The sequence below is a fragment of the Gnatocerus cornutus genome, chromosome 2, assembly GCF_029298725.1.
Source record: "Gnatocerus cornutus isolate USDA-ARS CGAHR chromosome 2, icGnaCorn1.1, whole genome shotgun sequence".
NCBI lineage: Eukaryota > Metazoa > Arthropoda > Insecta > Coleoptera > Tenebrionidae > Gnatocerus > Gnatocerus cornutus.
In genome coordinates, this window is record NC_142234.1 from 8904657 (window position 1) to 8921068 (window position 16412).

Below are 16412 nucleotides of genomic sequence, written 5' to 3' on the forward strand. Positions count from 1 at the left end.
ATGTTCAGTAGGATTATGACATATTACAAGCTATAAATATCCGTTTTTCAACATAATTTCAAAGTAAAATCTAAGTTTCAAATTGAGCAGTGTCGCATCGTAAGTTCGCGAGTATGAAACTAATTTATTTTCTTCCAGTATAGCGTTTTTTTAATATTAGTGTCACACGGTTTTCTTTATTTTTAGAATCTTTTTCAAAAACATATTTAAACTTTGCAAAACAAAACTTTACAGATTAGTTTAATTACTTTATGTAGCCACGAAGTTTTTAGATTTCTTGACACAATGAAGAAATTAATAATATATTGTGTTGTCTTATTTCATTCAAAATAATTTGTTTGGCTTGAGAAAGTATTAAACACATGTTTTATAGACATAATTTTAAATTGTCTTCTATTTTTACGCCCATTCTGTGCCCCATTACTGATAATGATAATACACCACATCGCATATATTCATTATGTAGCTAAAATGTAAATATCATGTTAAACTAAAAAAATATATAATTTATAAATTAAAAAAATTTAAAAAAAATGTATATACTTATTCAAAAGTTTTATTTCTAAATAACATTAGAGTCCTTAATTAAATTTTTAACAAAAAATAATTTATAAAATTCCATTTTCAATAAGTTTCACGTACGTTCATTTATTTGATGAACTTTTGAAGCTTGATTTATTTATAATAATGGTCTAAACATAAATTACAAAAAAACTAATTATAAATTTATAAAAATAAACATTTTTATTAAAAAAAAATACTAGTAGAAATTTTATTTTTTAATTCTAATCATTTATTGTCGATATTAAATGTATGACGGTTTCTAGCAGTTCCATTTTAGAGTTATATTAGTAGATATATCAAATAAAATAAGTCATAATACTTAAAGTTAGTAAATTATTGTTCCATACTTCGAAGTCAGTGTTTCTCGGATCTGTTATGTCAACCTATGTAAATTACATTCAATCAAATAGATGTAAACAAGACAGATTGAAACACGTGTTTCGAACATCCTAGAACAGATTACTCCAAGCCCAAATTCCGTGATAAATTACCAACCACAATAAAAATCGTTAAAGCAAAAATTTTCCCACAAAAGCGCACTGAATATGTGCACTTGTTTGGTAATCAAACAGTTATGTTTGTAAATTCGTGTTTAATACACTCAATTTTCCGTTCATTTCTATATTGTTTCAATATTGTGCAAAGAACTTTTTCTAAAATTTATTAGTAATTTAACGTTGTGTTCTGATGCAATTGAATTTGCATGCATACGTTACCCTGGTATTGATCTGATAGCCCCTAAAATGTGTTCTAGTTATCGAAAATGTTCTCAAAATTACCCTAATTGCCCTCTACATAATTTACCACGTCGGCACTTTCCTTTCTGAGCGAACAATTTGTATGCACATAGGTATGCCATCAAATATTTATGTTTTCCTTTGTTTAATCCCATAAGCATCCTAGATTTGCGCATAATCTCCAGGGTTACGTGTTCCACGCATGTTTGGCAAAGACAACTTTTATTGTTTACCATCCACCGAGTTTCGCGAGATCTAAACAGTAACCGTCTTAAAACAAACAAAATTAACGCAGCAGACGAATTTCAGTCTGTGATTAAATTTTCTACAATTAGAAGACTCTGTGGAGTTGGAAGTGAGCTGTTAAGATTCGATATCACGACAAAGTTTCTAAAATTTAATACGCTCTTTGCGTTCGAAAGTTTTATCAGAGAGAAAGCTTTTATTGGCGTCGAAGAAGGCCATTGAAGGTTTATCTTTGAAGTGATTACATAAGTACGACTATTTGAGACAAATAACAAAAAATGGGAACGTGCCAAGGGCTGCCTTTGAACCACTTGGCGCTTTTCAAAGTCGTCTCACAAAGAAACATTTTTCTACTACTGATCAATTCGTTTTGTTATAGATTGAATTATCAACTGTCTGGCGACTCCACAGTATCCAGAACGTTCCACTCGCTTCCTGTAACTCCAGGTAACGTTTTTTAATCACTCCATTCCCATTTACCTTACTAATAAATCATCAAATTAAGATAAGCATCCGCAATGCTGCACCGAAGTGTATACCAAATAATCGCTAGTCATATTTTCAAATTTTGAGCATACCGGTTGAAATTACTTCCTAATGCAGATTTAAACTCAAAACTTTTAATAAATACAATTCTCCTGCTTTTAATGCAAAGACAATTTTTCTGGAATAATTAATTTATGGTGCAGATGTTTCTATTAATCGGCGCAGTGCAGCAGTGCTTGGAAGTCGCAGTTTCGTCTCGTTGTTATTGCAGCTCAAGTAAGCAATAAAAGAAGTTGTAAACATTTCCGCTCATAACATCCAAAAATGAAATTAATGTAATGGTATTTTAGAATAAAAGAAACCAGGGAACGATGGTGAAAACTAACTTGTTAAAATGTTAATTTCGTACAAGATATTCTAAATATTTTTTTTCTCATCGTTGTAATAATCATTTTAATTTACATATCATATATTACCATTTTATTTGCATGTCGGAAAAGTTATTGATAACTATTATTCCGAGCAAACGGAGCGAACGAGGATTTCAGGACATCTAGGAATTATTAATTAATTATTAAGTATTATGATTCATAACGTCCTGGGTTAGTTCAATAATTCAATAGTTTATCGGTTTCAGTCAATTATTTTAAAAAAGTATGGGTAGGTATATTCAGGGTGTTAGATAATGTTACACCCATATACTAATGGCTAATCGAAAAAGCTAAGCTACTATTTTGATTTCTGCAATTGTCTATGTATATTGGTTCAAAAGCTTTGAAGCTCGAATTAGAACATTTAATCCAATTTAAAAATTTTCAAAAGTCCCAGTGGTGTTTCGACCAAATGAATGAAATTAGTAGGGTCAATAAGGGAAAAAACAGTAGTGCAATTTTGTTTCTAAAAAAATGTTAAATAAAATTCAATAAATGTTCAAAATCTTCATATTTTTTGAGATTTTGGATAAAATTATTTACTTACGAGTGACGCACAACTTTGTGTTGTTTACTATCGTCATAGTTTTTCAGTTCAAGATTATATTTTTTTAAATAATTTATTAATTAATCGAATGGCAATTACATATCCCAAAATACATTAATGAAATGAAATAGACCTGTAAAATAAAAATTTAAACTGTTATGTCATGTCTTAAACAATAACATTTTGTGACACTCGTTTGTGCAATAAAGTTCATATCTGGTCGCTACAAAATTACCGTACGTACTAAATTACAAAAATTACATTAATTTGCTTACGACACATTTACCCAGGAAAAAATTTTAATAGCCTGAAACCGATAACTGCACTTTTAACTTTGTTTGTTTATACCAATTCTGATAAGTATAACATTCCTGATAACATTGCAGAGTGCACTTATTATTTATGACACTGACTGATAAACATAAATTTTATTTTTGAAACACCTACCGTAGTAAATGCACTTTTCACAAGAAATGAAGAACGACTTATTTTTTCTGCTCCTGGTTACTCTTCATAATTGTTGGTGTGAAGACACCATAGACTATTATAAAAAAATTATCAAAGCACAAGTAAATCAGTCGTTAAATTACCACTATCCAACAAGGGCATCGATTTTTCGAGCTACAGATGATAACATTATTGGTAAAATTATTGGTAATTATGGTTTAGAACACAGCTAAAAATTTCTTTCAGATTTTGGTAATTACGATTTTATAATAATTGGTGCAGGTGCTAGTGGTACGGTTGTTGCAAATCGATTATCCGAAATTAAAGAATGGAAAATTTTACTTTTGGAAGCTGGAGATTTTGATAACAACATTACTGATATTCCCGATATGGAGATTAGTTTGAAGTTGAGTGATTTCGATTGGGGGTACAAAAGCAAGCAACAAACAACGTGTTGTTTGGGTATAGTAATTTTGTATTTTTAAACACAACTCAAAATATTTATTCAAAAGTTGTAGGGATGCTTTTTTTCATTTGTTCAACAGTTTCTAATAAGTTAGGTTCATCAAAAAACACATCGTAAAGTTTTTGACTCATCGTATATGTTAAAAGAATTTAAAATTTTTGAAGTATTATATTTATGTCTGCATCAGGATTGTTAACAACTTATTTGTTACAAAGTATTTTACGTAATCACATTGTTGAATATAAATGAGTTACAAAATTGAATTCCAGGAATATTATTATCTAATTCTAAGAAACAAGTTTTTTCTTCTATTTATAATTTATTATTCCTTCTACAAATAGACACACAATTTTTTTTAACCTTAACTAAAAATTAGATTTTTAAAAATACTGGTAATTTTAAATTTACTAAATTTTAAGGCATGGTGAACCAACAGTGTCAGTACCCACGCGGCCGCGGTATCGGAGGGACAACTCTCATCAACGGCCTAGTTTATTCCCGCGGCAACAAAATAGACTACGACAAATTCTCGGAACACGGAATTACCGGTTGGTCATATTATCAACTCCTTCCTTTCTTCAAACTTTCAGAAAACTTTGTTAAATCCGACCCTGACGTCAAAGTCGATTGGAAAAGCCACGGAAAAGGCGGCTACTTAAATGTAGAATACCCAAGACCACGTCACCCTCTCTTAACTCTCTGGCTTAACGCAAACAAAGAAAAAGGGTACAAAGTTGTGGATTACAACAACGGAGAACAAGAAGGCATTGCCATAGCTCAAATTAACACGAGACGAGGTCGACGAGAAGATGGTGGTAACGCTTTTATCAAGCCAGTTCAACGTCGTGAGAATTTGACCATTTTAACAAAAAGTTACGTCGTGAAAATTGTCGTAGCTGATGATAAATCCGCCGAAGGAGTTAGATTTGTCATGGGTGAGAAAAACTACTTTGTTAGGTGTAAAAAAGAGGTTATTTTAAGTGCTGGGGCTATAGAATCACCGCATATTCTCATGTTGTCTGGTATTGGACCTTCAAGACATTTAGAAGAAGTTGGAATTCGGACAATTCAAGACTTACAAGTCGGGACTAAATTACGAGACCATCCAACTTTCTATGGGATGTATTTCGATTCAAATTACAGTAAAACGCACGAAGAACTTGCAGTTTACATTAAGAAGTATTTGCGAGGAGAAATTCCGCTCACTGTGCCCAACTACAATGGCGGCTTAGGATTCTATACCAGCAAACTTGAGAAAATGAAAAACTACCCTGACATTGAAATCATGATGCTCCCAATTGACGGTTTCTCTGACACCCTTTCGCAACAACTCAGCCAAGCAAAAGAAAAAACATGGCAACATTTAGACCAAAGCCGCTCGTTTTTGACCTACATCATTGGACTCCACTCGAAATCCCACGGGCACATCAAATTGAAAACCAACGATCCGTTCGATTATCCTCTCATCGACTCGAAATTTCTGTCGGACCCAGAAGATCACGACATCGCGATGTTGTACGAAGGAATTAAGATCGCCCTAAATGTCGTAGATACACAAGCGTTTAAGAGTATTAACGTAAGTTTATTTAAGCAGAATCTTCCAGGTTGTGAGAATAAAACTTATTTGTCAAAAGAATATTGGTATTGCGCATTGAGATACTTTACTGGGAATGTATACCATCCGTTTGGCACCTGTCCTATGGGAGGGGACCCAAAGAAAGGAGCTGTGGTAGATGGAGAAGGAAAAGTGCACGGAATTGGAAATTTGAGAGTAGTTGATGCGAGTATTATTCCAGGGCCGTTTTCAGGACATCCTAATGCAATTTGCGTCATGATGGGAGAGAAAATCTCGTATGACATCAAAAAAAAATATTTGGATAAAAACAATTGTTAATACGTGCAAAGAAATAAAATCCAAAATAAACAGACAATTACACTGAATTTGTTTTATTTTATTTATTTATTTTATCTTTGTTTTGTTATTTCTTATAAGCTCCTTTTTTTTATTCCCGCCGTCTACAGGCACTTCAAATATCCTTTCTAAAACTCACCATCTTCAATTACCCTTTCAGACTGTCAACTCCGCCTGAAGAAATCTGAAGCAATAATAAGTTCCGGCGATTTCCCGCCCTCAATCGACTGCCAAGTGTGGTTTCCCATTCACAGCACCGGTCACAGTCTCGTCGTCGAATTGACCCGTCTTAACGTCCCGTGCTCCAAAGGTTACGTCCATTTTTCTGGCCTCAACATAAGCCAACACCAGCAACATTTTCGTAGTCACCGCCAGGCTCATCTTTGCGGGAAACTCGAGGAACTGGCGGAAAGCGACCGACATGTTTACTTCCCGTTCTCTCATACTCCACCGGTGATGCACACACATGGGAAACCGGTCTTCACGCTGTCGTACCATCTGGTAGATTATTGTTACAATGTTACATTTGTGACGAAGAATGGAAGCTTCGAGTTGAAACCTACAGAGGCATTGCAGTGCACTTTTAAGATTTATCTGCCGTATGGGAATAGAGTTGCGTTAAGGCTGCAGATTGGAGATAGCACATCTACAGGTAAAAAGAAAAAGATTGTAATGATCTTGTCGTAGAGAAGTAAAATGTAGCATATGAAAGGCTTGTAATTTATTTTAGAAACGTTCCGAGACAATTAAATTTAGCGTGGCGCATCCACCATTTTTATATTTAAACATCAAACTTCTCTTTCGCAATTTTGAAGCTTTAAACGACACGAGTATTGTTTAAAAATCAATAAATTCTTCTTGAAAAATCTTGCTTGTCTATTGGTAGTTATAAAAGTTAATTACGTTAAATACAAAGTTTTAGACACCTAACTCTTCCTTTTCTTCGCAGACTCAGTTTTTCTGCTTTCATTAAAGTTTATTTGAGTAAAATTTACAACAGACGTTTCCCGATAAAAAGTTGCTTAAATTTCCTATCAAACTTTGCATTATTCCAGCGCAACAAATTACGTCAGATAAAATTAGTAGGAAAAATATTTCTGTACTCACAAAAGTCCGTGGGTGTACATCTTGGGAATTCTCAAAGTATCTAGATTAAATAATTCAATTAGGTACTTGAGTTGATGTAACACTTCAAAGTAGGAAAAACTTTTTGAGAGGAAGAGAGATGAAAATCGATACCACCCTGAATCGTGTTTTAATTGGAAACCACTTGTGGTGGAACGCAAGAAGATAAGTGAATAAGCCAAAAGTCAATTTTAACTAATAAGAAGAGAGGATGAAAAATTAAAACTGTAATTTTATCTCCATCAATTCCGTCTAAAATTAGATTCCGGTGCCTCCACCAAAAGTAAAGTCTTATGCTAATTTATTTTCTTTCCGTAGGTACTCCAGCGACGGACTTGCTGACCCAGGACTCTCACGCATCCCCGAGTCATTGCGACGGACTTCTGACCCAGCTCCGAGACGGTGACAACTCCTGGTCCCATTGCACCAAGCCCGGAGACGCTGAACGTCAAATCGAGATAGTGTCAAGGGGTAACAAAGTGGTGTTAAAAGTGAATGTCCGTAGTTCACACGGTGGTGCTCTCGGGTTGCGAATGCAATATAACGCGGCTCCCATTGAGGAGATCGTGGGTGGATGTGGTTTCGGCTGGGTCACTCTGAAACAATTCTGTGTTGCTGCGGTTGAAGAGGCGAAGTTGCCGTGGGCACAAGCTGAGATGGAATGTGGAAGAAGAGGAGGGCATCTAGCGAGCATCAGGAGCGAGTATGCACAGAATGTCGTCAATAATCTTCTGATTAACAGGTAGAAGAGAGAGAAAGGAATTTTTGTAATTATTGGGAAAGAATGGGTTTTTTTTCTGGAGTATTTGTCTATTGTTCTAGAAAACAATAGGAAAGGAACAAAAAGCTTATTAAAAAATGATAATGCTGAGGTGAGAGCAGAGAAACGCTTAACATTATTAAGATAGGGACTCGTAAAGAACAGACAATGCGTGAATTACCACTATTACAGACGCGTGGTAATTATTTACACTCGCGTTTAGAACGAGTTCATTCTGGTGGAAATTGCATTTCCCTAGTTGACATCAATTGTAAACAGAGCATCAGGTCTATCAGCTAGAAAATGTTGAAAATTGTACTGTCAGTTTGAATGCGTTTTCAACCTAATTATTATGTTCAAACATTTCTAGAAGATATAATTCATATTTTTCTCAATATAAAATATAAATTAATATTTTTCTACGTGTTTAATGTTCGATCTACGTCTTTTACACATTTCGAGCCACATATTAACATAAAAGGCTGCTTTTAAAATATTAATTGCTTAAACAAAACGTAAAAGCCGGAAACTTTCACATGTAACGCAAAACCAGCGCGAAATTTATTGAAAATGGAAATTCTGTTCCACCACTGTAAACATTAGCTTTGAGCTTTTTTCCGACAGGAAATAAAGTCGCTTTTTGTCTTTCATTTTAACAGCTATTTTTACAGTACACAAAAAAATCAATATCATTCTGAAGTAATAAAAGTGCTATAAAATTAGCTTTAAATTTAAAGATAAGTATTCCTATGTTTGGTTTCCTCTTTCACTTTACTTCTAATATAATCTCCTTGACAAGGAAAATACGACAGCGGAAAACTCTTCGCATTTTCAATTTCCATATCATGAAGTTCCTAAGTAGCTACGTATAAATAGGTAAAGTTTTCTAACACGGATTTTATTGAACCGTCACGTAAATTCATACAAAGTTTTGAAAAACTGCCGTTGAGATATACACGTGTAGCTCATTTTCACTAACTTATGCACATCTTCGGGGAAATCCTCCATTTATTTTTACCTGCCCTATTGATACAATTTTCTGCATTTTGCCCCATTTAACGATTTTAAGACTAAATTACCAACATTATATCGCTGTCTCCGTGACATCACTCATCCATTTTGCAACGTTAAGTTGAAACAACTCGGGAACAGAATTTCAGTCCCTGTAGACATGGTATGGTACCCTTCGGATCCATATCCTCCACTGTTGCTTCCTCTCGTCCTTCTGAAAATTATCCTGGTGGCAAATTCGAAGACACATTCACATAAACTGTGACCGAGACAGACATATTTTGATGGTAATAATAAAGTGGGCAGTGAAGAAATCGTTTTGTCTTAATCTTAGAATCGTGAGATTGATTGGGAAATCTATTGCGTGACCTTTATCAAAGTTTTGCAAGCGACATTCACATTTCAAGAGTGCAAAAATAATTGACGTCGCAAGATCGATAGGACACATTTTGTATCAAAGTCGAGTTGCTTTAAACTTTAGCTAATTTTTTAGAAATTTCGCGACTTCTAGTAAGTTAATAACTTCTTTAATGACGATTTACTCCTTTATTTGGTTTCTTAAGTGGTCGCTTTCTATTAATTAGATAATTTACGGAAAAACATGAAACTCGAACTTGTATCTGCTGGGTAGAAGTTTCTCAGTTAAATTACTTGTTTAAGTTTGGGGAATCTGAATGTTCCCTTTGTCTGATTTGTTTGCAAGTGGGAATAAGTTTTTGATATTTAGGACATCACTCTTAAAATTTACGAGGGGAAAAGACAATTTTCATATATCAAGAAAAAAATATCGCGGAGATCATCCGCAATGCGTTGGTTTTGCTGTCTTAGCATTTTCGTCAAAATTGTTTTAGTGTGGGCGTTTGATGTGATAAATGGCAAATTCTGGGCTTCTATATCGGATTCTGACAGCTGTTAGAGCTGGATGAAGTATTTTACATAAATGTTTCTTATACATGTTATACAGTACGAGTTGACTATTTTCGCTCTTTACATAATGCAATCAATAACAATTCGCCCACAATTCCCAAACATTTAATTCCTGTTGTTATTGGCTTGATTTACAAACAGTTCGCTCCACGTCCGCACATTCCCACAACTTCTAATTAGTTGATAAACTACATTAGAACTTGTAGCACCTTGTTAATAAGACATCAAAAACGTATTCGTAATGATCGTAAATACCACTCTCGGCTGCATTATCAATCAATTATCGCAAAGGACACGTGAGACATTTTTCAATTCCTGCTTCAGCAACATCTGGGTTAGATGAAGCCGTAGTAACGCGTTAGCTGACAGACACTTAATTCAATTAACTGATTATGTTGTGTAGAAACTGAAAAAATACGAGTAGAGATAATTTAATTTGAGCTAGCGTTGTTGGTTTAATTTCCAAATAGATAACAAGAAAAAGTTATTTCTCGTCCAACAATCCTAATTTATAGTGCGGTCGAGTCTACATTAGAAACTTGATCGGCAAAAGTTCCAATCTAATCTAACTTTCTTGCAATTTGTAACTGTGAAAAATTAGGACTGAATAAACAGTTGTGTTTACACGGAACCGTGTCATTTTGTTTATTATTTACATTTCATTTATTAGAGACCTTTTTTAGCTCAAAAAAAATTTGCATTTACAAGTGTCTGTTTTAATGCGATAATACCAAAAAAGACAACGTATCTCTATTTATGAAGGAAAAAAAATCATATTTACAGAGCTGAAATTAACTGGAGACGCGCCAAGACAGTGGAAAAACCAGAACGTTCACACAAGTCTTAAGTTTTATGGTTATCTCTAACAGTTTGAGAGCAAATTAAAGATGTAAATAATAAGAGAGAAATTTTACGAGTTTGCTTGTACATAATTTAAATTATAACCGAACTGCGGTGAATTTACATTTGAAAATAACATAAGAGAAGAGATAAAAATAAAATGATGGAATGACACTGATTCGTGATAAAATTGTTAGTTTTATATTAATACAATAAAGTGTCATTCAATGCCAGAATTTACAACGTACAAACGAATTTAATTTTCAAAGTACTTCTAGAAAATAAAATAAAGGACGACAACTCGTTATTTCCTGAGAGTTTTAGCGTGTGTATACTTGGCTGCCTATGCTAGAATCAATTTTGCACAACACGAGCTACGTTTGACGTTGCTTCTTCGAGACAAATACAATAAAAAACAAACGTCTAAAAAGCAGGAAAGTTTTACATTTTCGGGCTATTTATTCTTAAAGAAACAATTTTAAGCTGAAAAGCTCTATTAGTTGATTTCAAAGTTTAAGTAACAAGAAAATCACCTAAAAACTTTGAAAGTATTTTAAATACCTATTTACTTGTTTTAATAAAATCTTACTCACATCAAAAGCGTTAGTTTGATAAGATTAATTTTAATTAATTATAAATTCCATAAAATTATAAAGTCCAATATTTGAAATTCATGTTTTTTTTTCGCGAAAAAAACGTTACATTTGCAGCAACAGATAAAAGCAGTCCTTCACCAAAAACTATCTTACTTCTGTACAAGTTTAAAATTGCAATAAACGCAAAAACAACAAAGTGCAATAACCCCTTTCTAATCCGAAGCTCCAATAATCCGAATGATTCAGAGAATCAAACGACATCTGTAGGTACATTAGACTTTCTTTATAAAAAACCAACGACGTTAATATTTCATTTTAAATTACAATTTTTTTCAAATTATCAGCGTGTTTTATCGTACCTACACACGAGAAAATATGGATTTTTGAATAATTTTTCAAATAAGCTCGTTCCTTTTTTTAAATTAATTGATTTATAAGTTCATATTTTACTGTTTGTTTTATGTACTTTAGTGATTTCAATAGTCCGAATTTTTCGATAATCCGAATGAGGCCAGTTTTAATTGATTCGATTGATTTTAATTGATAGCGAAGGATTTCTGTATATCACATTTTATGTCAAATTTGCTTTAATCTATCAAAATTTGCTGCTTATTGTACAACTGATTACATTTTCATTTATTAAAAAAATTGTTTGTATTTTAGTTGGGCAAAATAGCCTAAAAAACAAACAAAACTGGTGTATGCTATTATGAATACGTTTTATGGAGATCATATGTATTTTGTTACTTTAGAATCATCTATTTTTCAATAAAGAAATTAAAGCAAAAAATTATAAACGTCCTTCCATTATCAAAGTGTGGTGTTTAACGTTAAACGGGATTTAAAACCGTTTTCAAGTTTTTATTTACTTACTGGCTATTTACATATTTTGCATCGATCTTTTTAAGGCAATAATTCGTCAAAACTTTAATGCTTTGCAACGAATTTAATTTATAATATTTTATAATTTATAATATTAAATCGTACCACAAACAAGTTTTTGTATGTTAAATTACCCTTTTATGAACAATCAAGTACATATAAATACCCTCAAGTTTATTGAGTATCAAAATTTTATTGAATTATGTTCTTGAAGTGACCGATTCAAAATAAATGGCATTTACATATAACCATGCCCATGTATGAAAATTATTGAAAACAAGTAAAAAATTTTAAAAGTTAGAATTTGATAAACCTATCACTGTTAAATAAAAAAATAAATGCATTCTTTTTTAATTTCCAGCCCAGGTTATCGCGACCATAACGCATACTGGATCGGCGCCTCCGACAAGATCGTCGAAAGCGATTTCCGTTGGTCAGATGGCCTTCCTTTTTCATACACGAGTAAGTATTATAAAAATCCATTAAGTGCCCCCTTGTTCAAATCGCATTCTAAGTATAATACATTCATTCGCCCCACCTCTCGAACACGCGCCGCCACAACTCCTCTACTTATTTAGTAAAATATGTTTTGTGCGCTATTTTTAAAGGCAGTTCTCTAGCGCAAAGCCAAAGTTATTTCTGAATGGAAGCGAGTCGAGAAAAAAACTATCTGAAGAAGAGTTGAGCCGATTCAGAGACGATGAGGAAGTAAAGTAAATATTATCGAATAGTGTCAGAAGCTCGAAGCTATTTCCAGCGTCGTGTTATAAATACTCTTGACGTATATTTGTGTACATTCTTTGGTTACCTCCCGCACTTGGCCATGTACTTATTAAGTAATATGTATTTTCGGGCACGAATTGTGGGCTATGTTTAGGCGGATGGAAATAGATGGGGGGTTCGGGGGTGATCAAAAGAGAAGTTGGGATTTGTAGAAATAAGGCCGAAGATTTTATTTAGTTAAAAAAGTACAATGGACATAGTATAACATAATGATGCCCTTGATTACCAAAAAGTTTCAAAAAAATAAGAGGCAGGCCTGTTACTAGATAGGGATTTATTTACCTGCCCAGTCACATGGTATAGTTACAATAAGTAAATGATAACAAATTAAAAATAAGTATATTTCAAAGATGTTATTAATAAATTATATTCAAAGATGTTCCTTATAAAGTCTGTCTGGCAGTACAACCACGGTCGCAACAATAATAATAAATCTGTAGATGTAATACAGGTATAACAACATGGCAAATAAAAATGCAAAAGAGCTTAGAAGCACTTGCGGTGGACAATTCCAGGGCCGGATTCGTCGTATTCTTGCTTGGAGATCCACATCTGTTGGAAGGTGGAGAGGGAAGCCAAGATGGATCCACCGATCCATACGGAGTACTTCCTTTCTGGGGGAGCGATGATCTTGATCTTGATGGTGGATGGAGCGAGGGCAGTGATTTCCTTTTGCATACGGTCAGCAATACCAGGGTACATGGTGGTGCCTCCAGAGAGGACAGTGTTGGCGTACAAGTCCTTACGGATGTCGACGTCGCACTTCATGATGGAGTTGTAGACGGTTTCATGGATACCGCAAGATTCCATACCCAAGAAGGAAGGTTGGAAGAGGGCCTCAGGGCAGCGGAATCTTTCATTGCCAATGGTGATGACTTGACCATCAGGCAATTCGTAGCTCTTCTCCAAAGAGGTGGAGGCGGCAGCGGTGGCCATTTCTTGCTCGAAGTCCAAAGCGACATAGCAAAGTTTTTCCTTGATGTCACGGACAATTTCACGCTCAGCTGTGGTGGTGAATGAGTAACCACGTTCGGTCAAGATCTTCATGAGGTAGTCAGTCAAATCACGACCGGCCAAGTCCAAACGGAGGATGGCATGAGGAAGAGCATAACCTTCATAGATGGGTACAGTGTGGGTGACACCATCTCCAGAGTCCAAGACGATACCAGTGGTACGACCGGAAGCGTACAAGGAGAGGACAGCTTGGATGGCAACATACATAGCTGGGGTGTTGAAGGTCTCAAACATGATTTGGGTCATCTTTTCGCGGTTAGCTTTGGGGTTCAAGGGGGCTTCAGTGAGCAAGACAGGGTGTTCTTCAGGGGCAACGCGGAGTTCATTGTAGAAGGTGTGATGCCAGATCTTTTCCATATCATCCCAGTTGGTGATGATGCCGTGTTCAATGGGGTATTTCAAGGTGAGGATACCTCTCTTGCTTTGGGCTTCATCTCCTACATAGGAGTCTTTTTGACCCATACCGACCATGACGCCCTGATGCCTGGGGCGACCTACGATGGATGGGAAGACGGCACGGGGCGCGTCATCACCGGCGAAGCCGGCTTTGCACATACCGGAGCCGTTGTCAACGACAAGAGCCGCTACATCGTCGTCACACATGTTGTCTGATGTGGTTGATCACTGCTCACTAGACAGAAAGGACACAGCTAAGAAGCTACGATGCGACTGGGTGCTGAGAACGCAACGGGAGTCTTTTATAGGGTACGCCGACAGCGGCGGGGACCCAGTATTCTATTTTTTCTGACGCCCTACCTGACATCGCATCTTACTATATTAGTTCCAACGATCTCAAGCGCCCAAAGATGTTTATTTCCAATTTCTATCAACAAAAAATCTTATTCACTACTCTCTTAATAACTCCAATAACAAACCAACCACCCCAAGACTCTTAAAAACCAAAAACCAAATAAACACAAAGTTACATCGTTGCAAACCCTAATAATCACTCTCTTCCTAAATTGGTCATTTTTGTCAGAAAAATCCTGCATCAAGCAGAAACCCCCATTCGACGCCGCTGGTTCAAGACGGTTCCCAAAATAACTCGTACCGTCCATGTATGGCTCGCGTCGTACAGCGACGCAGTCGCATGGCGTCGCCCAAATAAGACATCGTTGTTAGTGGGAGGCGCGAGCGATTTCATAAACGTGGCAAGGTGTACAGCCCTCCAAAATAGTACCTCTAACCAAAAATGCATGCTTCCAGATCTTTCAACCCCAACGCTACCATTTTCAGAAGAAAGAACTTTAAATTTTTATTTTCATTTATCTCATTTAGGCCTCAGTCCAGCTCAACTCTCATAAGGAGACATTATACGACTGTTACATCAAATAAATCATCGTGTTTATGTGGTGTAATTGTTAACATGACGTAAGCGAGACTTCCGTAAGTAATTGCGTTGACATATTAACAGTGCGTACAATTTTTGGCAAGATCCGGAAAAAACTTGCATTTTCTTCCACTGACTAAGAGAGGCGCGATATAGTAAACGGGACCGTGGGTGTCTCTGTTTTTCGGAAAATAACTCATATGAGCTTAGTCATGAAATAAAAAATGTTTGGAATTTTTTTAATTTGGTTCATTTTGTTGATTTTAGGGCAGTGACGATTTACAGCTCGGCTTCGCTCTGCCATTCTGTACTAATTTCCATTAATTAAGAAAACAGACCACGTCGATGCGCCAGTTGCAGCGCTTTATTAGACAAAAAATATTAATTGCATCTCATCTGAAAGATTGTTATTGTTGTAGCAATGACCAACTAGTTTAAATATTTCATCATCGCAAAATTTGTAATAAAATTTTAATCACAAAATTGAAATTGATGAAGTTCTATATCAACACTATTTTTACATAACGTTACTGAAACGCTAGACACTGATTGTAGAATTCTAAAAATGAGCAAACCGATGCACCCAATCTCTGACAGAATGCATTATTTGAGCGGAAGCCAAGCCAAAATGCACGTGTTTCTGATTTTGGGCAATACAGCTATTATTACGAAAATCCAATTAATTTTCTTGAAAAAAATCGTTTTTATTTTTTTTTAATTATTGAGAGTGTTTAGTTATACAATTCAAAGCTGTTTCCCCCACAATATTGATTTCCCTTTTCTTTGGCTTTTGCGATATTTACTTCGTACATGCATAATATCGTCATTCAAGTTATTTCCCTCAAAAGCGAACAAATAAATCAATAAATACATTTAAAACCATACTAAACCCACTTTCATTTAATGCAGAGCAAGTAAGTGAACTCCCTTTTGATCTATTTAAAGTTTATTTAAGTTTTAAGTTTATTTAATCTTACATACGCCAAAGGCTGCTTAGGGTTGTTGCCTGATTTTGTATTAAAAATTACCTAAATTGAACTAAATATACTTAATCTCTATGTCTATTATTAATAAAAAAATTGCTAACAACAATTAAATTAAATATTTCAAAAATGCTCTTAAAAAAATTTAGACATTGAAATTTTCTACATAAATACTTCTAATACATAGTTGGCATTTAGGGTAGTATGCTTGTTGTCCAAGTTGAGGACATAATTTGGGGACCCAGATTTCAAGATCCTTAATTGCCTGAAACTTGATAACGCCAATGGTGCTTATTACGTTTTTTGCACGATTAGAACTATAAAT

General features: G+C 34.8%; 3 protein-coding genes across 6 annotated transcripts in view; 2 read left to right on the plus strand and 1 right to left on the minus strand.

Annotated features, from left to right (window-relative positions):
- LOC148178698 (uncharacterized) overlaps positions 1–16412 on the plus strand; it is a 44039-nt gene that overhangs the window by 16468 nt on the left and 11159 nt on the right. For all 4 annotated transcript variants that reach the window (XM_088031447.1, XM_088031448.1, XM_088031449.1 and 1 more), the window contains exons 3-6: positions 1927–1994; positions 5997–6488; positions 7280–7703; positions 12339–12439. In XM_088031447.1, coding sequence (XP_087887573.1) covers positions 1927–1994; positions 5997–6488; positions 7280–7703; positions 12339–12439 — 1085 coding nt within the window. The remainder of the gene's footprint in view (positions 1–1926; positions 1995–5996; positions 6489–7279; positions 7704–12338; positions 12440–16412) is intronic.
- LOC148178699 (glucose dehydrogenase [FAD, quinone]-like) lies at positions 3464–5865 on the plus strand. The gene is made up of 3 exons (XM_088031452.1): positions 3464–3653; positions 3705–3920; positions 4344–5865. Exons 1-3 carry the CDS (start codon positions 3467–3469, stop codon positions 5816–5818), a joined length of 1878 nt encoding a protein of 625 aa, XP_087887578.1. The 5' UTR covers positions 3464–3466; the 3' UTR covers positions 5819–5865.
- Positions 13112–14462, minus strand: LOC148178700 (actin, muscle-like). Its single transcript, XM_088050739.1, has one exon. The coding sequence runs from the start codon at positions 14375–14377 to the stop codon at positions 13247–13249; it is 1131 nt and encodes a 376-aa protein (XP_087906865.1). The 5' UTR covers positions 14378–14462; the 3' UTR covers positions 13112–13246.